Here is a 22,868-nt window from a genome sequence, read left to right as displayed (position 1 = left end):
AAGTGACCCAAAACAGCTTTATTTTGGCCTGTCTGTACGGGCCCTTAGTCTCAAAAGTGCTACAAGATCTCTCTACATACTATACAACAGAAGTTTTTCAGCTATTAAAACAAAGAACCTGTGTGACCAAATGAAGAGAGATCCAATTAAAGTTCCATCTCATACATGGATGCTTGGAACTGGATCCAGATTCAGGCAGATTCAGTTGGGATGGCAAAGGCAGACTTCCCCCTACAGAGGTCTTCTGCCCATGCCAACTTCACCAATCTCCAATTCTGCACGCAATCAATAGGAAGGGAGGGTGGTCCCAATGAATAGGTAGATCGTGGTGCAAAGAAAATGAGGAAGAAAGTTTGACAAAAGTATTTTTTGCAAGCACAGGTTCACTCATGGAAGCTGCAGCTGACTTTCAGCCTCCTATACTACACACTACTCCACTGATGAGGGACTCCTTGCGCCTCTGCATAGCATTTTCAGGCAATGTAGGAGCCACTTTGGGAAAAAGGAGAAGGATGAGAAGGCAGAAAAGTTAGTTTCCACCAACACATTTGCTCATGCTGAAAGCTGGGCCCAACCCACCATGTGTGCACGTTTGACCTAAGGCAAGCTACTCTTACCTGAATCCAGACAACCAGCAGACAAAATGAAGGTCATGGAGGAAGAAGAGATGATTGCTTACCCTGGCACTTATTCTGTTGGCCCTTTTCTCTTCATCCGGAAGTGGAGGCATTGGGTATGGGTATTTTCTGCTGGATGCAATGGAACCAGTAGATGATGATGGGGACTTTGCAGGAGAAAGAGTCCTGAAGGGTTAAAACATTTTTTTTTAATTTAAAATAAACAGAAGGTCTTGGGATACCAGACTTTTGGCAGAAACTGAAAATATACTGGTATTTTGTTGAGTATATCATTCATTTGCTCAGCTGGGGCCTTTGGGTTCCTATCCATAGTTTTAGGGAATTCACACTTCTCTAAAATAGTCCCCAGCACAGTGCTTCAGCAATTCTTTTTTATTTTAAAGGAGACTTTGTAGGGACAATACGCTTTAGCAGCATGAAATGGATTTAACTTCTTACCATTTTATCCATCAAACAACAGAAGGCACATATATAAGAAAGGAAATTATCATTTATGATGAACCCACCTTTGCGTAGTATAGTGATTAACAGAATGACCTGGGAATGTGCCCTTTGTTCAACTTAGGTAACTTTAGGTAAATCAGCCTCAGTCTGCATTTAAATCAGCCTCAGTCTGCCATCTGAAATGAGCCTGGTCTACCATATAAGGCTGTTGTATAAGATTACTGAAGTAATGTGTGTGAAGGGCACAGAAAGTTTTATATCATCATCATCATCATCACCACCACTAGTATTTAACAAAAGATTATTCCAGTATGTATAAGAAAGCATCACTTTGTTCATGTGTTTACTTTTTATTTGTTGAGAAAACAATACAACACAGAAGTATTTAAAATGCACGTTGCAGCCTGTGACCATCACTGGCTCAGACCTTACTTGCAATCTTATGCATCTACTTAGAACTAAGCCCCGCTGCATGTAGTGAGGCTTGCTCCCAAGTAAGTGTGCAAAGGACTGCAGGCAAGGCTGCTTATAAATAACTGAGATATGTTTATCACAATATATAAAGGACATGTTTATATAAAGGCATGCAGTTCAGAAAAAGTCAATTATGAGGAAACATTGGCAAAGACAAAGTGCTAGATTGTTAGACATGCAAGCATCATCCAGTGCACATTGGTTCCAGCCAAAGTAAGAGTTTGATGGGACTTAGGATTGGAGAGGGAGGGGTAGACAAAAATGGACTGATTAGTCAGAGTAATCAGCATTTCTGTACAAGGTGACTAAAGAAAGCAGTAGCAAGTCAATGTCTGCATCACATGGAAGTAGTGTTGCCAGGTGTCCCTTATTTGAAGGTCAGAAAACTTGTCCCTTACAGGGCTGGCAAATGTCTCTTAAGACATGATCCCTATTTGAAGGGTGGGAAGCTGTCCAGTTTTATATACACTGAAATGCCAAAAAATCATGTACGTTTGGGTTTGGGCCTGTTGTAAAGACAGAAATGTGTGCATTATTTAATTCATGAATATGGACAATATATTAATCTTACAGAGAAATGGCAAAATTAACTGAAATCAATACTTCCATTTGGCATTTTACGTATAACACAAACTTTTAAATAGCTACTGACTGTCAACCCTCCACATCATGAAATTTGACTGTCCCTTATTACAGTACTATTTTGAAAACCTGGCAACGCTACATGGAAGACATATTTTCTTTTCTTTTCAGGACAGTAAGTCTGCTGCACTTCATGGACTAGAATTTTACATACAAGGTCAGAAATGACTGAATTCACTCAGAATCAGATTCTAAATCAGTTTTCCCAAACCTGATAACCTGCAGATTTTCAACTACAACTTCTATCACTTACAGCTAAAATGGAGTTGTGATGATGGGAATTTGCAGTCTAATACATTTGCAGATTACCAGTTTGGCAAAAGACTTTTCTAGACCATTCTAAACTAGCCCAAACCATTTCAGATCCAGAGAGACCTAGGAAATTTTGGATTGTGTGCACAAGAAAACGTAAAACACAGTTGTCCACAAGAATATCCATTATATACAGTATTAATCTGAGGAATCATTCAGATGCTCTGGACCACAACTCCTATGATCTATGCAGACTGAGGCTTCTGTACGTGAAATCCAGACATCTGAAGCATAAAAGGTGATTTGACTGCATGTGTATGTGTTTTGTTCTCAATGTTGTCTGTATTTTTTACTTTATTTCAAAATAAAATAAAATTATGTGGTGAAACATTTTTTAAAAAATCTTGAGCTGGTCTCAGAAACCTGAATGAAATAGAAAGATCACCCACACTGCTCCAGTTTTCTGCCCTCCTCATACACAATACCTGCACTCTGCTTTGTTGAGCTCAAGAATGGGCCCTTTAAAAAAATCACCGGCTCAACATAGCTGTCCCAGCTACTAGCCTGGATTCCTTGTTCATCTCCTTTTGATGAAGCTCAGATCATGTTTATGTATTTTAAACTGAATGGCATAGCTTCCTCCCATATGGCCCCAAGTAACATCTACTTCTTCTGCATTCACAGTTATGGAGAACTGGTGTTACTAGCCTGTTACGTTAATGGATGATGTAACAACATACCCTGTCCAAATTATCTGGATTGAAAATGCCAAGAAAAAATGAGTATCTTTGATCCTTCAGGACTACAACTCCTGCACACCCTTAATACTTTCTATGCTGATGTAGACCAAAAACAGATGACACTGGCTTTACTTGGAGAAGCACAGGGAGCAACCAACAGTCTTTATTAAAATATGAAAAGAAGCTTCTATCAGTCTTCATTCTCCAGTCTCAATAATCCTGTTCACCTACATAATCTGCCTCCTACTGGACATTTTCATCACCTCTCCTCCCATATGCATTTGTTGTCATTATTTGCTATTACATTTAAATCAGCTTATGGAGACCCTATGAATGAGGTACCTCCATGAGCTGCAACCATCAAGATGTCTTGCAAACTCAGGACCATAGTTTCCTTTATTGAATCAGTCTATCTGTAATGTGGTTTTCCTCTTTTCCTACTGCCTTCCCATTTACTGAGCACTATTATCTTTTCCAGCACACAAAGCATATGCAGCAGTGAAATGTAAATATTCAAGTCTAAATTTGAAACCTATTTTTTCATGTGCTACTTGGAAAACATACTGTAGAGGTCCTAAAAGAAATTATTCTTCAGTAACATTGATGAGGAAGAGATAATCCTGATGACTGCTTATTATACTTATTATTTTTAGCAACATGCTGTTCTCTTTGAGACATCTAACACCAGTTTCTGTCTAGAAGATCATTAGCTTTAGTGTAGGTTCAGTAACTGAGAGTTCATATTTACACTCTCTTCCATAAGATGGTGTTGGGAGAAGTGTTGGTATTAAATTCTATCTGTTTCAATTACTTACTTAAAACTACACACACTTAAGATCATGCGTAGCCTGCAATCTTAAGCACATTTAACTTGAAGTAATTTGCATTAAAGACAATGTGACTTACTCCAGAATAAACATGCATAGGCTTGAGCTGTTAAAAAATTGAAAAGGGGTACATCTGTGCTAGAGAGTATCTGACCTACCTCTATGCTTATCATGCAAGAAGATCTGGTAAATGATTTCAGCATGGTTACAAGGGCACCATGCAATGTTGCTTACAAAGCATTCAAATAGGGATGGATGCTGCTAGGAACAGAAACATGGAGAGCTACTGAGCCTGCGTTGAGTGAGCCATTCACTTATTCTCACATACCCAACCTATCATGGTCCTCACACTACAGTGTATCCCAAGGACAGGGGGGAACCTTATTTTGGGGAAAGGATGGGGGCAGGAGGAGGAGGAGGCCCAGCAGGAGCATCATCTTCTCCTCACACTTCTTTTTAAACTGAGTAACACACTGGCAGTAGCCTTTTTTTTTTCTACTAAAGATCCTATGAGCTGCCATAAAAAAAGTGTGGGGGAAGGAAGAGTTACAACCTGTTATCCTACTTGAGTTTCTCTTCTTGTTGGGGACAAGGACAGGGCTTTGGTAGAACTGATGGAGCAAAGTAGGCCAGTGGTGTATCACTAGGGATGGTGTCACCCAGTGCAGTAACTAATGGTATCACCTCCATTGACCACCTTCCACCCACACCATATAGAATCCTTAGTAATGTTTTTTGTGCTAATGTTACCCATAAATCCTAATTCCCATAATGTAATAACAACAGTTGCAACATTAACAAAATTAACATTCTAACTTTAAATTACAGTATCATTTGCACAGCCTAAACTGATTTATATGTACATAGCTTCATGTTGTTAAAGAGAACATTTGGTAAGATGTGGTGTTTTAAACAAAAAATTAAAGAGTAAATTTTTTTAAAAGGAGGCCTCTCCTTTCTCCTTCCACTGAGCCTTCTCCAGTCGCACCATCTCTTCTGGTGAGAACCAGCATTTTAAAGGGACACAGCAAATGCTGCAGCCCATTTCTGTCAAAAGGCAGATGTTTGGGGATCAGCAGTGTCACCCCATCTTAGGGTGTCACTGGTGTGTCCCAAACTCCCCTACGATGCCACTGAACTAGGCAACTTGGGAAGCTTTTTCAAAAGCTCATCCCAGCACTGAATTTTTAAATGTTGAGCTAGAGACCTTGAGATTCACCAGATCCAGAACTCAGAAGTAATGAGTTACAAATACAATTGTTACCTAAAACTAGTTTCTTTTGGAGTTTAACAAGGATGTAACGGAATTAAATTTTAATAATGTGATATGTAACAGCAAAATTACTGTGTTGGTGCAATATGTTTTTAGCTGTTTTAGGTACTTGTAAGAGCACTTCAGAGCTGTTTTGACAGAAATTTTCCTAATTTTATGCCTCATTTTATTTACCCTTTTCATCAACACCATGAGTAACAGCTCATTTAAAATTTTTATTTGAGTAACAGAACAGACTACTTTTGAAAAGTAACTTTGCATAGCTCTGTAATGTATTTTCTCCTTGAAGCATTATTTTTCTTGCACCAAGAATTCTGCTAATAATCCCTAGTCTAGAACATTCTCCACCCTTCTCGCAAGAAATCTTGAGTCCCATGTCAGGAGAAAGATGGGATCATAAATAAATAAACAGCCTTATTTACACCACAACCAGTTATCAATAAATCATTAGTTTTCCTGCTGTGTTGTAGCATATCTTTCCACAAGCCTTTCAAGCACAGAAAGTTCACTTTCAATTTCAGAAAACAAGACTACATGTTAGGCCACCTGACAAATTTAACTAGAAGCATGGGTTTGCTAGAGTGTCATTGTGGTACAGCAATGCTGAGACTATGATACAAAGAGACCAGGGTCAGCCAAGGAAACTCACTGGGTGACCTTGAGCAAATCACACTCTCTCAGCCTTTGTTATTGTTGTTAAATGCCCTCAAGTGAATCTTGAACCATGGTGACCCTATGGATGAGACATCTCCAAAAAACCCTGTCCTCCACTGACCTGCTTAGGTCCTGTAAACTCATACCCATGACCTCCTTAATAGAGTCCACATGGTCTTCTTCTCTTCCTACTTCCCTCCACCTTTCCCAGCATTACTGTCTTTTTCAGTGAGTCCTCCCTTCTCATACTTAGAGGAAGGCAATGTCAAACCTCCTCTAAATAAATCTTGCGAAGAATACCCTAGGAAAGGCTTGCCATAAATTAAACTCAACCTGAAGACACATAAAAGCAAGGTGTTTGCTAAGCAACTGGATTAGAAAGAGGTAAGTGGAGTATAATCTATTTTAGCATCCATTTTAGTGACAGAGATGGTGAGTTTGAGATGGTTTAGTGAGAGTGACACAGAACTGGATATTTGGCATGATTAGGAGGCCATGGAGGTCATGCCAATATGCCCAATGGTTAGGTTAAGATTTCTGGTTACCATCTCGCTTTTAGACTTCTTTGGTCTTTGAGGTTGTCTGGAGAGGCCCTCCTGGCAGTGCCACATGCTCCAGAGGTCTGCTCTAAAATTGTTCAGAGTGGGTCATTTAGGCATGGTGCCACCTATTGTGGGGAATTATCTTTCTTTAAAAAATTGTCCCAGATGAACCCCAGATGTGTGCATAGCTCCTCTCCTGACTAGTTCTAAATTGCCCTTAAAGATTTGGATGTTTTGGTCAACCTTTAAATGAATAAATGCCCAGCATTATTTCATAAATTGGAATTTATTATGGTTGTAGTTGCTTAAAATATTCAATTCTTACTTAGTTCACTGTATTATTCATTATTTAAAAATGTATCCTGTAAACCAGTGAATCTCAACCTTTGATCATCTAGATATTTTGGACTTCATCTCCCAGAAGTCTCAGTAAGGATAGCCAATGCTCAGGAATTTTCATGGGTTTTTCCATAACCCATGAGAGTCTGAGGGAGAACTGGCCATGAACATGAGCAGATGTTATTCTGTGGTATTGACTTGGTTCACTCATTTTTGCCGCACTTCGGTAATAATCCAGTTTGATACCATTCTAACTGTCATGGCTCAGTGCTATGGAATTCTGGGAATTATAGTTTGTAAGACTTTTAGCCGTCTAAAATACAATTCCCGGAATTCCATAGCACTGAGCCATGGCAGTTAAAGTGGTGTCAAACTGGATTATTTCTGCAGTGTGGGTGCAGCCTTAGTGAAGTTATGATACCTACTAACTACTCTGAATTAAAACAGTGTTGTATAATGTTGATATTCTTCACCATGGCAAGTTGCGAAAATAGACTGTCTTGATTAAAGATAAAAGAGTTCAATTCTTACCTAATAAATTTTCATGGAATCAAGGCAACGGGCAAGTTTTACCTTTACTGAACTGTGGGAGTGAAAGATGCATTCACAGATGTCATATTGTATTGAGGCATATGGTTTATAAGGACAAAACACACTGGAATTCTATTTTTATAAAAGTTAAAAATGTGTTTTAGGGCTTCTTGATGAGAACAAAGATGAATATAGCTAGTAAAAATGAGAATGTCTTTGCATCTGTTCAGTGTGGTTTTTAATGACTTCATATATCAGAAAACAATTGCCAGAGGTGTGGAAAAAATCAGTTTATCTTTTTTATAGCAATCACTTAATCTCCAGAAATGGCCATCTCAGTCCAGTTAAATGGTTTGTCTTTTAGGTTTTTTAAAAACAGAACAGAGCCAATAGGACACCAAACTGATATATAGGCAGCCCTTCAAAGACACTGTGTGCATAGCAATTTACCTTATTGATGAGTACTAAAAGTATATTCTGGTCGACACTGATAAAATTCCATTGTTTGAAAAAAGACTTACTTAATTTCTCCTAGTTTGTTTCCAGGATATCTCTTTCCTTCATTCATTAATGCCTTCCATTTTCTTAAAAATGTCTTTTGGCAACATTTTATAATTTCAAGCAATGTATGGATATAGACAATAGGTCTCACAATTTTTGTGTGTGTGTGTAAAACCTTATCTATTCTTCTATCTTAATTTCAGAATTTATGTGGAACAGGTTTCTCCTTGAATTGTTAAAAAAAAACATGGAAACACTGTTCAAAGTAACATTACAAAGTATTGGCCAGTAAAAATAAGATTACCTGCATGATGGCCACTTCTTTTCCAGTACTGTAATTTATTTATTTATTTACATATAATTGACTGGCATTTGTGTTGCATGCTACTGTATAATGTGCTGAACCACTGAAATACATGTTTCAACAACATATGATATACACATTTTTTATATTTAATACCCTACTGTCATAAATAGGTTGACATTATTTTTGCTGTGATGATTTTACAAATTGTTGTTAGTGTTGTTTAAGGCCAATTGCTGATTCAAATAAAAAGGAGCCTAACCGAATATTCATAGCATAACATCTTCCTTCTCTAGCCATAAAAATGGATTCTTTCCAGCAAATCACAGTACTGACCTCTAATGGACATGTCAGGTATATCCTCCGACAGTAAACTTGCATGTTTCTCTGTTGTTTTTAAAACTAACTATGGCTCTCAAATGAGCTCATTCCTGTTTTAGTACAACAGTAAAATTCTGCTGTCTGTAGGATTCAACACTTTATTGTCTCTTCAAAAGGCATTAGGAAGATTCATAGTATGATCCTATGCACACATACTCAGAAGTAAGTACCAGTTACTTACTTCTCTCAATGAAGTGGGCATACAAAACTGCCACCTGAAGTCTACTGGTTAATCCCAACTACAGCAGATCTATAGAGTCAGTTGCTGAATTATGGATAGTTAAATCCCTTTTTTAGTTTGGACCAACAATAGCGTTCGGGTCTATGAGTGTTATAAAGCTACTGTATTAAACTCTAACTATTTAGGGCTCTTTTTTTGTTTTTTGTTAGTGCTAGACAGAGATCATGCCCATAAATCACTATGTGGCATTAAATGAAAAGAAAACTACTAAAAGCTAGAGATGGTGATGGGAAATGCATGCACCATGAACATCCTTTTCAACGGCTTCATTAAAACATTCAGAAAATAACTGCAACCACACAATGAAGCCTCCAAAAGACGTCAGAAGGCAGCAAATGAACAAAGGTCCCTCAGCACCTACAGGACATCACTTGTATGAGAAGATACAAGAAAGGAGTCCCATCACATCCGAAATATGCTGGAACAGTTCTTAAAGATGATAGAGAATCAATTTGCAAAATACCTAAAGTAGGGTCCTTCAGTGTTTTTATTCACATCTTCTACCCACTTAGCTACATTATATTCTCTTTTGAACCATGGATTTAAATACCTGCAAAAAGCAACGGGAGGAACAGAGAAAGCAAAAGAATAGACAAATATCTGAGAACACAAAATACAAGCCCAGGTTTTTTCCCCCTCAAGTGCCAGGAATTGCATCAAAGAAATCAGTGATGTTAGGGACAGAAAATCTGAGCCATGGGCTTAAAAATTATTTTCCCTGAAAATTAATATAGGCTTAGATTTTCAATATACATTCTTTTAATACAGCCAAGGGTGTGGGAACCTACCTCTTAAATCTCCAAAGTAGAGCTCCGTTTGGATTCTAGGAAACTTTGGAAATTGCTAAATGTATTGAGACGGCAGGGGGAAAGAAACTATTACCACCTCTCTTTGTGGTTTCTGGGTAATATCCAAAATGGGAAGCAAAGAATTTCCCTTGACAGGGAGAGGTAAAAGATCAATTTGATGACAGCAACTGTCCTTCAAAAATAAGGATTAATTTAACTTTGTTGGTCAGTAGGCATCTTTTGAATGGCTTCAGATTAGTCATTTTATTTCAGTTCCACATCTTTAACCCAACGCACAGAATGAAGGAAATACAGGAATATTATCTACCTTGTATCATAACATTTATAGTTATGTATAAATACTGATAGATTGCCTACCTGAGGGAACGCAGTTGGTATATAGTCTCTGTTACATAGTAGAAATTTGAAGGTTATACCAACTCCATAGGAAAAGAGAAGAAATTATACAGACTTGCAGCTAAATGTGGGCTCATTAGCTGGTGTGCACCTTATGGATGCTGCACAAAAAACTACTTGGCATCATACCACATGACAGGTAGACAGACTAAATATGCAAACCATACAGCAAACACACCAATTTCTGAGGTGGGATGAAGGAAACACCTGGCTGTACAGAACTTGGAACAGTTAGTAGACTGAAACTGCCAAAATCTCCCAGACAGCCTGGTCAGTGGAAGATTCTAGGAGTTATATAGTTCAAAAAAGTAAATTTCCCATGTGCTGTTTCTGCATGGCAAGCTACTGCACATATACACAGTTTGCCATATGATGAGATCCACCAAATGGAGTGAGTTTTTCTGAAACTCTATGCACACACATAACAGCCTTTTTTTGTACATACACCAATGCTGAGACTTATGGGTGGCAGCCTACCTTGCACTGTACACATGGCACATGTAAGATGAGCAACTGTGCATGCAAACTGGACATGGTGTTTGGTCAATATGAATGAGTCTCCCACTCCTTCCCAAAGCTTGGGTAATGGCTAGGAGCACATGCAAGACATTCTTCTCAGAATTAAAATGGTCAGACTGGATCTAACTTCCACTGCTTGTCAACAAAACATCTCTAAAATTATACTGGAATCCTTCCTCCCCTTTTATACCACAGATCAAGGATGAGGAACCTTTGGTTCTCCAGATGTTTTGGCCTGTGCCTCTTAAAATACCTTACCATGCTGGCAGGGGCTTCTGGGTATTAGGGTCCAAAATATCTGAATAGCCACTGCTTCCCATCTCACAACACAGGTGATATGAATCTTCACTTGGATTAAAATAAAATGCACTCTATTCCCATTGCCACCTAAGTACTGCTTGTACAAAGATTACCTTCATTGAAAGTCAGTGCAAGGCAAGAACAAGTGGGTAGTCTATGTCCTTCATAAATTAATTTTAAACGTATCTGTAGCTGATGCACAGAGAGCTCCTGGTCTCCTGCAAATTACAGCATACTAAATAAGCACTGTATAATCTGTTGAGCTCACCAAGACTATGGGGAATCTCAAGGTTTTGTTATTGCTGTTTTTAATAAAAAGCAACTTGCAAATCTTTACAGTTGGAAAGAAAAGGGTAAGATATACTAATCTCAGTGGCCTCTCAAAACAAGGATGGGGGTGATCTAAGACCCCTTTTTCTGCTCCCTCCACTTTACAGGTTATGTCATAGCAATGTATGCTTCTCTTATCATTCTATTGGTTCCCATTAGTTGGAGTGTTTTGGAACTCATTACTACTTTTACTTATGTTGCATAGAGTTTGTATCCTCAGTATAAATCAAAACCAAACTTGGTTCACTTATTAAATCCAGCCATCAAATTTTATTTGCAGAAATCTGTCTAGGATGCATAAATCACTGAACATATAAGCTCAGGCACAGCTTTAATTCTCTACCAGCCAGAAATGCTTCTTATTAAATCAGCTTCTTAAAGAGGTGAAAATAAGGAGTGCTTTATGTTTTCCATCTTAGTTCCTAATTTATAAAGTAAAAGTTAAAAGCATAACCAGGCAGCAAAACTGCTAGCAAAGCAATGGGCTCATGGCAGGACAGTGTGCATTAATTCATATCTTGCAGTTTTTGTGGGCTCGTGCGAGAAAAAATGCCAAACCTTAAACCTACATTTTTTATTGGAAAGGCTTGTTTGGTAACCATGAAGCACTCCTGATCTGGATTTTATAATAAGAAAAGAGAAAGTTATCACATCAACCAAGCATGCAACTGTTGTACAACAGAGTTTTGAGGCTTCTTAGTACCCATTACACATACAGATTAACTTCTATTCTTCCTGATCAACCTGTGGTTGAAGTTTTAATATCATGCCAGGTTGCAGAATTAAATCAGGAAAACAAGGGTAACTGTGCATCAGTCATCATTGATATATCATAACCTGCCTGATTAATAGGGTGTATTGAAATTGTTTAAATTCTCAAACAGCTTACATCTAAAAACTAAACCAGTGGCTTGATTTGGCTTGCAATGCAGCATGCAACAATGCAAAAGTTCCAGGTTGGTAAGATTTTGGGGAAAAGTATACATCAGGCCAGCAAGAAGGAGGGCTTAGCTAGCACTGCCATCAGCAGAAGAATCTTCCAAGCAATCAAAGGCATTTTTAGCCACAGTGAAACTTTTGAGAAGGAACTTTAAATGGGATAAAAAAAATGGCTGCCCCAAACAGAAGGGCCATTGAAACTGACCTGTGTTCCTGATTCCCTGCCTGGGGGTGGAGAGGATCCCCTTGGCTTATGCCTTGGGGCGGGATTTGATTGGTGTGGGAAAGCCCAGGCTCAGAAGCATGGGACACCCGGCTGCAAAAACACAATATGTAATAGAGAAAAAAAACTAAGCCAAATTGCATATCATGTATAACAATGAGGAAGATGCACACCTAGAGGCAAAGTTAGTATAAATTAACACAGAAAGCTAATATGGTTATCTGGGAAGTAATTCATTAGGGCATGCTTTAAAATGTTTTCTTAAGCCAGTGGTTACATTCCTAGTTTTCACACCTAAACTAACCATTAACCATTTATCAAAAACACTGGAAAATATCTTGCTAAATACATCTTATTAGATCAATTTAAAACTGGCAAAAAACCGAACAGTCCAACAAATATCATTTTTCACCTGCAGAAATTACCTTTTGTTCCACTAACAAAGCATCATCCAGCAAAAAGATGCCTTTAAAGCTGTGATTTTAGGCTCACGTTGGTAGTAAAATAGGCATTACCTGCAACCTGTCAGATCTTGCAAAGGAAGCAGGCAGAGCTTTCATTGGCTGCATTATGAAATCATAATAAACCAGGGTGTTATTATGCCAATAATGAGCCCAAACTTTCTCTCCATCAGTAGCAGCACATGCTAATGCTTCTCCCTACCCTTCATAACTACATGATGAAGAGAAGGGATTTTTCTTTCTATTTTCAATGAACCTTGGCTTATTATGGTGTTTGAACCCAACAAATGGAAGCTCATCTTAATAAATTATTGCTCTGGGGAAAGAGGTGGGGGGTATTTATTTATTTATTTATGAAGAGCTGACTTGCTGAAAACAGGGGGGAAAAGCTTCCAGATTTCTCCTTGTGGTCATATCACACCACACAAGTGGGTGAGAGTCGTGCACAGGTCCAAACAGAGTGATTACTTAGGAACACACACCAACAAAATCCATTTGCATCTCTAAAAATCACAGAGAACCTGGGGAATGATTTTGTTCATGCCCTTAATATTTGATGAGTTACCAGAATACTGTAGTACTCTACACTTCACAGAAATATGTGTTACTTGCTATCCCAACCCCTATATGAACAACATTACCACACCAAATCATACTGTCTGGTACTTTATGCAACCATGTGCTCAGGGGAAAAAAAGTATACATCTCTACATGTGACAAATTTGTTATAGATCCCCTGTATCTGAACTGCAAATGCTCAATTTATGCACGTATTAATGGACTGCACATAGAAATCAAATGTATTAAGTAAATCTTGCTTAGCCATATATACTTCTCTAGTAAAGTTTACTATTATTCATAGTATCAAACTTTCAGGCAAATTAAGATGTAGAAAAACACACACATACCCAGTTTGTCCACTATAAAAATCTTACAGAACTATTTTATTGCACAATGATATCCCAAATAATTTATTAAAATGGGCATCTAATGGAACACAAAGCATTAAGAAAAGTGACAAAAATCCAGAGAGACAGAGTTTTGCTCTTTAATGATTAAAATAAGTTTTAATAAGTGGGTGAAAGTGGTATAAGTTTTAATAAGAAAAAAATAAAGAAGTTGACTCAGCTATATATAACATGATTCCTAACACACTCTTAACAGGTCCCTCTGAATAATTTTTGCCTTTCAAAAAGAAACAGTCAAACTAACTCTGCATTAATGTCCCTGCTGACTTCCCCCTATAGCATTGAAGATCCATTTAAAGTGTTGTTTGTGATTTAGGTGACCTAGGTTCAAGTCCCTCTTGACCCCATGAAACACATTAGGTGACATTGGGCCAGATAAACATGATCAAATCTGATGCCTTCACAGGATTTTTGTGGGGATAAAGTGAGGAGATGTGAGAAGGAAAAAACCATATATACCACCTTGAGCTCATTAGAGAAAAAGTGGGATAGAAGAGTAACTAACAAATAGCAATTTAACAAATAATAAAAATAAATATCAACACAGATTTAATATATCAGGAACTATCATTGCATGCAACGTAGCACACTACTGTCTGCAAGTGATAGGAATGGTGCAGTGTGTGTATGTGCCTTCAGGTTGCCCGTTGACATATGATGACCACATGGATTCATAGGGTTTTCTTAGGCAAGGAATATTCAGAGGTGGTTTTGCCAATTCCTTCCTATGAAATACAGCCCACAGCACCTGGTATTCATACACACAAGTAAATAGGTTTAGGACCAACACTCCCAAGGCAAGGGTGACTTGGTAGCCTGAAAGGCAAAATTTTACTGGTGGACACACTTTAGGAGAAACACAGGAATATAAAGCCTTTCACTTAGACTACATGGAGTTGTATATGCCCTCATTTCATTTAATGCCTGTTGATGAAAAAAGGGTGTGGGAAATCCTTAAGAGACTAAGGAGCCAAACAGACAGTACCTTTGCAGCAGCTTCCCAGCTGAAAATAATTGCAAATGACTACACTGATAGTATCATTACAAAGTTTAGTCATCAGGTGGCATTGGACTAGCTGTTATGATTCTAATCAGAATCAGAACTTTCTTGCTTTAGTTTAAAAGGAGAAATTACATTTTTCTCTACCTTTCTCTAAGCTTCTGATGTGATGTATAGTATGTTCCTTAAGACTTAAAGACAGAAAATCTCCTGTGACAGACACCAAAAATACTCTCCCCAAAATAGCCATTTTGTCTCTAAAATTGGCACTGCAGCATATGGCATCTTAAAGGACAAATAAAACAAGGTGGTGAATTTTCAGTGTCAAAGCCATACAGAAGGAACCACCTCCCACTTCAAGCCATTTCACATTATAGCTCTATAGTCTATGCTATCTGCCATTGCTGCATTCTGTGAAATTCTGGGATTTGTAGTATTGTCAGGCACTAAGATGTTGCCAAGATAGTTAAAGTGGAATCATAGCACTATAATTGTGTCATGTGAATGTGGTCTTTGTTCCCTAAATGAACATCTGTAAAAACTTCTGGGTGATGTTAGGAGGTTGTTAACATTGGTTAGTACTGCTGTAAATAAGTCTATGTGATAACTTGGATGCATTTTTAATATATGTAAGGGTTTGGAAAGAGCCTGTTACTACATCATTTATGAATTAGTACTTTCAATCAGAAAAGAAGTAACATCTGAAGGGTCTGGTTCAAGGACTTTGCACGGAGCAACTGAAACAGAATTACTGGGAAAGGTGTTCCGTTTTCTTTTTCTGCCAGAAATTAAAACTTACTCAGTTGAATTAGACCGTGGCCTAAATCTTTTGCCTTTGGCTTTCTTTCTGTTTCCTCCTATATTGCCTGAAAAAGATCAAAGGGTAAGAGAGTAAAAATCAGTGCTTCAAAATATCAACTAATTATCTTCATTGTCCTACACCCAAGAAATACTGATGCATGTGTAACCACATACACATCTTTTGTCTTAAAATTACAATTGATGAAAAAATAGGAAGGAAAATTCACTACAGGAATGTTTATGTTTTTCTTTAAAAACTTTTGTTTACCCTTGATATGATTAAAAGCTACCTGTTTCTTGAGTCCACTGCACATCTGTACTGTGTTCAAGCTCCTAGGTTGCTTTGGGTAACAATTGGAAAACCAGCCAGATGACAGGCTGTTTCTACCTGATTTCCTGTTATTATACAGTAAGAGTCCTATCTGTCTTCCAGTAAAGATACAGACTCAGGAGAGAACACGAAGCTCCCTTAAACATTTCTTGTCTAGTGCACCTCTGTGGTCATATTCATAATGAGATTTTTAAAATGGTATATATTTTCCCATGTGTTCAGTAAACTGTAAGCAAGACAATTTAAGATGCATATTTAACATTTTAATCTGCTTAAATGTAGGATTGCTAGGTGGGATAAGGAACACGGTTTGTGCGGAAGAGGGCATTTCAGGAGGTGCTCCTTATGTGATAAGAAACACCTGATGAAATTCCCACTTCTACACAACCATTACTACAGCCACATTGCAATAGTGAAATCAGAACTGAAAAGCACGCAGAAAACAATGAAGAGACAGCTGTGTTTCAGCCACAATGAGAAAGGCCTTCTTCAGTAGTAATCACCTAGAGAGATTGTATCGGATGTCCCTGTGTTGCATTCCAAAATATATAATTGGTTATGACTTTTCAAGCTCTATCTGGAGTATGTACAGTATATATAAAGAAATCCTGCAGATTCTGTTCCCTTTAATCTCTATGGTCCTGTATTTTGGAGGGTGTTTAGTACTCTATTGAATTCTTTTCAAGGGTATGTATAATTCTGATATAAATAATATGGGCATTTTTATGTTACAGTCCATTGAGTGTTGTCCTGTCTTTTTATTAATTATAACATAATATTTGTTTCCAGCCCCTGGAGGCCTATGGCTGAAACACGTTGGGATCTTTTAACATTGAATAAACAGTTGACCATCCCAGAGCACGTGGAGCTTGTCTCCTCATTGTTTTCAGCCACACACCAATGTCAAAGAGGAGAGAATGAAATAAAATCTCCCAATTGTGTTTCCAAGAGGTTTTCTGAACAATTCATTAGGTCTGCAATGTCAAAACACGAAAGTGCTTCTCACCTTGCCATGAGTTACTCCTTGGTCTCCCATTTTGACAGATTTCTGAATGGTTCTTTGCATCTTGGATTCTTTCACTCCATGAATGAGATAATCCGTTTGACCTAGGAGTAATTACCAAGATTTGCATGAAGTTATTGAACTGGTGCAGCTAATTATCTAACAATGTCAACATTCCTTTATTTTTACATGGAAAATGTAAAAGTCTGTCTACACACCCAAAATGATTGTTTAAATTAACAGCCCATGTTGCTTTCTTTTTCATGTTAAGCGCTCCTGTTTCTGTTAAGTTCCACTGTTCCTTTACCTAGTATAAAAGTGGCAATCACCCCCAAGGCTGTTTTTTCTTTAAATGGAGATTATGAACTAGAAAAGTCTCTCGAGTGCATGATTCTATTCTAAAACTAGGTGTACCCTCTACATCTTTCTTTACTTCCAAACCCTTGGGCTTTCTTGAAACAAAACAAAAAGAAGGATTTTTGTTTGTTTCTGTCTTCTGGTCACTTCTGGTTTTGCGAGGAGATGATGGTATGGCCTGTAGCTAGTCCTGGGATAGTGAAAAATGGCCAGAAATTGCTGATTCCAGAACTATTTAGTTACTATATCCCATCCAACAGTTTAATGCAGGAGTGGGTGATTGTGGAGAATGTGGATGCCAATTTTCATACACACACCTGCACCATCATGTCTAGCATTACCAGAAGTGACGTCAATTCTCGTCCAGTTTCAACTTATTTTGGCTCCCCCCCCCCCAAGTATGTGAATGTCTTCAGGATGAAGTGGGCAAAACCACTGGTTTTTAGCTGTTTGAGGGAGTCTGGGAGCTTTCAAGGGACTTCTAGTGGGGCTTCTAAGGCTGTATTTGGCCCCGATCTAATTCAGCCTTCCCCAAGACAGCACCCACTCATATATGTTGGATTCCAATTCCAATACTCCCCAATCATAGCAGGGGAGTTAAGGAGTTGTGGCCTATTCCACCATAGGTTACTGTTGGGAATAGCTGCAATTACAGATATACTCCATGAATTCCATTTTGATTGGAACATTTAGCATGGAACAGATTCTAATCTAGATCTTTGTAGTTAATTGAGTTTGTAATCTACTTTGCTGTTTGATAAGGGGTTACTCTTGAAAGACTATAAAGTAACAGGATAACGAAAACAAATGGTAGACAAGAAACATTTCAACAGCACTCAGAGGTACAAAGATCTGCATTCTAGGTCAGTCCTCGATGCCTTTAAAATATAACTTTGGAAAGCTATGCACACACAGGGGGCAGAAAAATCATCCACAAACAGATCTTGCAGACGTTACTTTAGGGAACAACAACTCCCAGTACCCTTGGTGGATTTAAAATTCTAGAATGTGTAGTTGTTGTTTTTAAAGTAATTTTTCCAAGCTCTGTAAAGGAAATAAGTATAGTTGACCCTCTGTGTCTACGGATTCCTCATCCACAGAGTCAACCAACCATGGTTTGAAAATCCACATACCAAAAAGCAAACCTTGATTTTGGCATTTTATGTAAGGGACACCATTTCATTATGCTACTGTATTTAATGGGAATTGATCATCCAAGGATTTTGCTATCCAGGGGGGTCCTGGAATCAAACCCCAGTGGATAACAAGGGTCCACCCATACATTTCTTTTACAACTTGCAAAAATGTAATGAAAGGGTTCTTAAGGATTAACCAGGTCAGGAGAACAAAGATTTTTCCATTTTTCCTGCCAGGTTGAGTTCTTTCTTCTTATCTTTGCTTCCTCAGGGGAAAATAGAACCAGAACTGAATGATGCTGACTTTCTAATATGAGAAATGCTGGGTCATGCCAGCTGTAAATGGTGGGAATTGAAGTTCAACACACCTGGAAAGTGCTAAATTGGGAGTTGCTGCTCTCTTTCATTTCTTTGGTTTTCCTTTGCACATTATATTCTCATTCTCTCTCTCTCTCTCTCTCTCTCTCTCTCTCATACAAAGAACAACATCCTATATTACATTTTTCCTAGTCATTATTTGTGATCTGAAGCTTTCTGTGAAGTCAATTTATCTATCTGAAGCTAAACACCATTATACAAATCATTTTTAGCCAGTGACAGGAGACGCTACCATACATTATAATGCAGACAGACCTTAAGAAATTTATAACATTATATATCAAAGAACAAACAACTGACTGAAATGAAGAACAAATGGAAATATGGGAGTGGGGAAATGGAGAGACAAACAGCACTGTAACACAGCATTTTAAGCAATACCTGTTTTAAAAGCCAAGCAAAAACATCAGAGGAGTAATGATATTCTGCTCCATTGTGCCCATATAAAACTTACATAAATCAGAACCTGAGGAAACCAAAGTCCAAAACACACTGCATAAATAATCCAGTTTGAGACCACTTGAACTGCTCTAAGTGCTATGAAAACCCGGGAATTGTAGTTTATTGTGACACCAGAGCTCTCTGAAAGAGAAGGTGAAAGGTCTCACAAAACTACAGTTCCCAGAACTCCCTAGCATTGAGCCAGGGCAGCGCAAGTGGTCTCAAACTGGGTTATTTCTGCAGTGTGTTTCAAAATCCAGCAATGTTTCTAGGGCCTGATCACCAACCCCACTCTGAGTAGCTGGATATAACAGAACCCTTTGAACACACTCAAGAAACCATATTTTTGAAATACCTTCTTACTCATTCCAACCTTCATTTGTAATCATGGCCAAAATGCATGAGAAGCTGCACAAAGAAAGTAGCTTCTCTGCTTATACACCACTTGAGTAAGTGTTCATGTGTGTGCATATGTTATAAGCCAGGCACTCACAGATCATTGTGTATATAAACCATGTCTTCACTGATCATTAAAGAAAGAGAGAAATGCAAGCTGGAAATGCCAGATAACATGAGCTATTAAGAACACAGAAGCAGAGCAAACAAATGCCAAAATATAGCACTTATATTCTAATACAGCCATTAATCCATTAACTGTTAATGAAAATGCAACATCCTCCTTCTTTGTTTACCTGAGCATTACAGAAAAATTGTGACGAGGTGGGCTTTTTTATTTGCTAAAGCATTTTCATACGGTCTGAAAAATTTAGTCTAACTGAGATCATTTAGTCCAACTGCCTACTCAGCGAAAGATCTGCAGTGCAAGATGCAACTACTGTACAGCATTTCAGACAAATCCAGCTGTTTTGCTTAAATAACTCCAGTTTAAGTAGAAGGTTTTGTTGGGTTCACGTTATGAGCAAGTGGAAGATTGGAAAAATTAGAGGGGTTTTTTTTATTATTATTACGGCCTTCAGAATCTCCTAGGGATTCTGCGAAGTTTTTTTAAAAGTAGCTTGTCTGAGCTCTGTGGATGAATTACAGAATCAGGCTCCCATTCTAGTGAGGAAGTGTATCGCATATGCTAGATAACTGTGGTATTTGTCTCCACCATATTTTTAATGTATTTATTTATTTATTAGGTAATTTAAAAAGAGACTAATCAGCAGGGTAGAATAGAATGAGATAATCTGAGCAGAAGATAGGATCTCAAAGATCACCTTGTCCAGCCCATAGGACAGAATACAACCAATGTGTAATCAAAGATTGGAGGAAGTCACTTTTTCACACAATTGACAAAATGAAGGAAGAAAGGAAGTAATCAAACCTGCTGCAAAACAATGAAAGGTTCTGACTAATGGAATAATGTGTGATGGAACAGGTAGAAATCTGAAAATGCGACAGAAAAGCAGACCTCTTCTTAGAACTAGATGCAGAATTTGTGCTGACTCCAGGACCCATGCCGCTATACAAGGAGTCGGCCTCAGCAGGCTTTTTAACATAATCTCCCTGAGGAATTTGTCTAAAGCATAATGAACATTTCCAAGTCAGAAACAAGAAATAAAGGCATATACTAAATGTATATACTCAGTCATTTTAAATATAAATATATTTTAAAAACACAGGAAAAGAGAGTCAAGAGAGGATAATAAAATGTTTTCTCACATATTTATGTAATTAAAAGCCTCAGACTAATTAACAAATTAATTTTACTTTCTGCAGTATGAAAAGGCAATCTCTGAAATATTCAAATGTCTAATTAAACTATATACCCATCCTATTGTGCAAATTTTGCTTAACCTGCCTTTAATAAAAAATTAATTCAGCATCTCTCACTCATGGGAGTAGAACTCAGTTAGGTACTCAGATTACAAGCGGACCACACCTTTCCAAAAAGCATCCTTTCCGGCCAGCTGAAAGAAGGGTTTTATAATCCAGATGAAAGCTGGACACACACTTTTCCATTGTTGCCACTATCTGCTCTGTACTCCTACCACAGCAATTCTGCTGTTCAATCAAGCTGTTGATCTGTTTCTCTGTTTGTGTATTTAATGTATTTGTTTGGTCACTAGTCCATTTTTTTGGTCAATGGCTGGGGGATACCAGGAATTATAAGTACCAAAATGTAAATTTTTCAAATGCTGTCTGCAGATTGGGTCTCTTTTATCTGGAATTCCTACACGTTCCAAACACTCAAAAATTTTCATGGTCTGCATCCTAATGGTTCAGAGTACATACACCTTGTTTTATACAGAAAATTATATTTAAAAACTATATTAAAAACTGTATAAAATGTCTTCAGAATATACCTATAAGGTCTATATGAAACATAAATGAGTGTTGTGTTTAGACTTGGGTCTCATCTCCAAGATAACTCATTATGTATGTATATGCAAATACAGGTATTTTGAAATCCAAAAAAATCAAAAATCCAGAACAATTCTGGTCCTAAGCATTTCAGATAAGGGAGACTCAACCTATATAACACTACAGAGTGAAGGCCATAAGTACAGTCAGCCCTCCGTATCTACAAATTGTGCATCCATGGATTTAGCCATCCACAGCTTGAAGATATATACAGTCGATCCTCCTAACTTTCAGATCTGGGATCCGCACCCTTGAATATCCGTGGAGGGGTAACCTCTTCTATTTCCAATGGTGCACTCCCCATTGAATATGCGTGAGCCTCCGTTTTTACGCAAGGGGGGCCAGAACGGATCCCCCGCAAAAATGGAGGGCCAACTGTATATATATTAAATCCCAGCAGCAACCCTTTATTATGCCATTTTATATAATGAGCAACATTTTACTATGCCATTGTATATAATGGAACTTGAGCATCCACATATTTTGGTATCCGGGGGGGGGGGAGTCTTGAAACCAAATACCAGCTGATACTAAGGGCCCACTGCACTATCCTAATTATGATTTGGTTTCAACTATCATCATATAACATCATTATGAAGTCAAATTAGACTATGATTCTATACTCCTAGTCCTCACTGTAGAGTTCTGTGATTTTAAAAAATATATTCAGGATTTTAAAGAAGGATTAAGCAGGAGCAGAAGCTCGAAATGGGTTTGTATGTGGCAATTTGAATTCCACCCACTGGATATTTAAAAAGAACAGTATTTGAATTTTTTAAAAGGCAGATTCACAAAAGAGTTTGTAATGGAAGTAACTGAAGACTATATAATTTGCAAATACTTCAAAACAGAATGCTAAAGAGAACTTAGGTCAGAAGATTAAAGTTCAAACTGTGAATGCAGAGAAGTCAAAGTATAATAGAAAATAGAATCTAAGGACTTTCCCCATATAATAAACAAAAATTAAAATAGATAATAGGATTCCAAACCTTAAAACAGAATATATTAATACTATAAGCAGATGAACTATTTTTTGTTGAATTAACAAGAGATCTCAGCTCTATGTACACAAAGAATTTCCAACCTGATATGAATAGGGAAACTTGTCTGATATATTCTGATTCATAGGATTGCTTCTAAATATGGATATTGCCTGGTAAATAACATATAGGGATCACCATTTCAAGCATTCTGAGCCAATGTGGTCACACTGCTTTTTCACATACCTCTGTCTTCGATAGTTTCTTACAGGAGAAGGGAAGAGAGATAAAGAGCAAGTTACTACTTCTGTGTTTGCTTTCAGTCTATTCAGCATTAAAAACAAAG

At 37.7% G+C, this 22,868-nt stretch overlaps 1 protein-coding gene across 6 annotated transcripts in view; it reads right to left on the bottom strand.

The window, feature by feature from the left end:
* ADAM22 (ADAM metallopeptidase domain 22) overlaps positions 1-22,868 on the bottom strand; it is a 161,908-nt gene that overhangs the window by 5,798 nt on the left and 133,242 nt on the right. For 3 of the 6 annotated variants that reach the window (XM_042473105.1, XM_042473110.1, XM_042473111.1), the window contains 5 exons: positions 22,769-22,786; positions 20,503-20,697; positions 16,867-16,967; positions 15,528-15,594; positions 680-803 (listed from right to left, as the gene is read on the bottom strand). In XM_042473105.1, coding sequence (XP_042329039.1) covers positions 680-803; positions 15,528-15,594; positions 16,867-16,967; positions 20,503-20,697; positions 22,769-22,786 — 505 coding nt within the window. The remainder of the gene's footprint in view (positions 1-679; positions 804-15,527; positions 15,595-16,866; positions 16,968-20,502; positions 20,698-22,768; positions 22,787-22,868) is intronic. The other 3 variants (XM_042473107.1, XM_042473108.1, XM_042473109.1) reach the window with 3 other exon arrangements.

The sequence above is a fragment of the Sceloporus undulatus genome, chromosome 6, assembly GCF_019175285.1.
Source record: "Sceloporus undulatus isolate JIND9_A2432 ecotype Alabama chromosome 6, SceUnd_v1.1, whole genome shotgun sequence".
Lineage (NCBI taxonomy): Eukaryota > Metazoa > Chordata > Lepidosauria > Squamata > Phrynosomatidae > Sceloporus > Sceloporus undulatus.
This window is presented reverse-complemented; position numbering and strand designations above follow the sequence as displayed.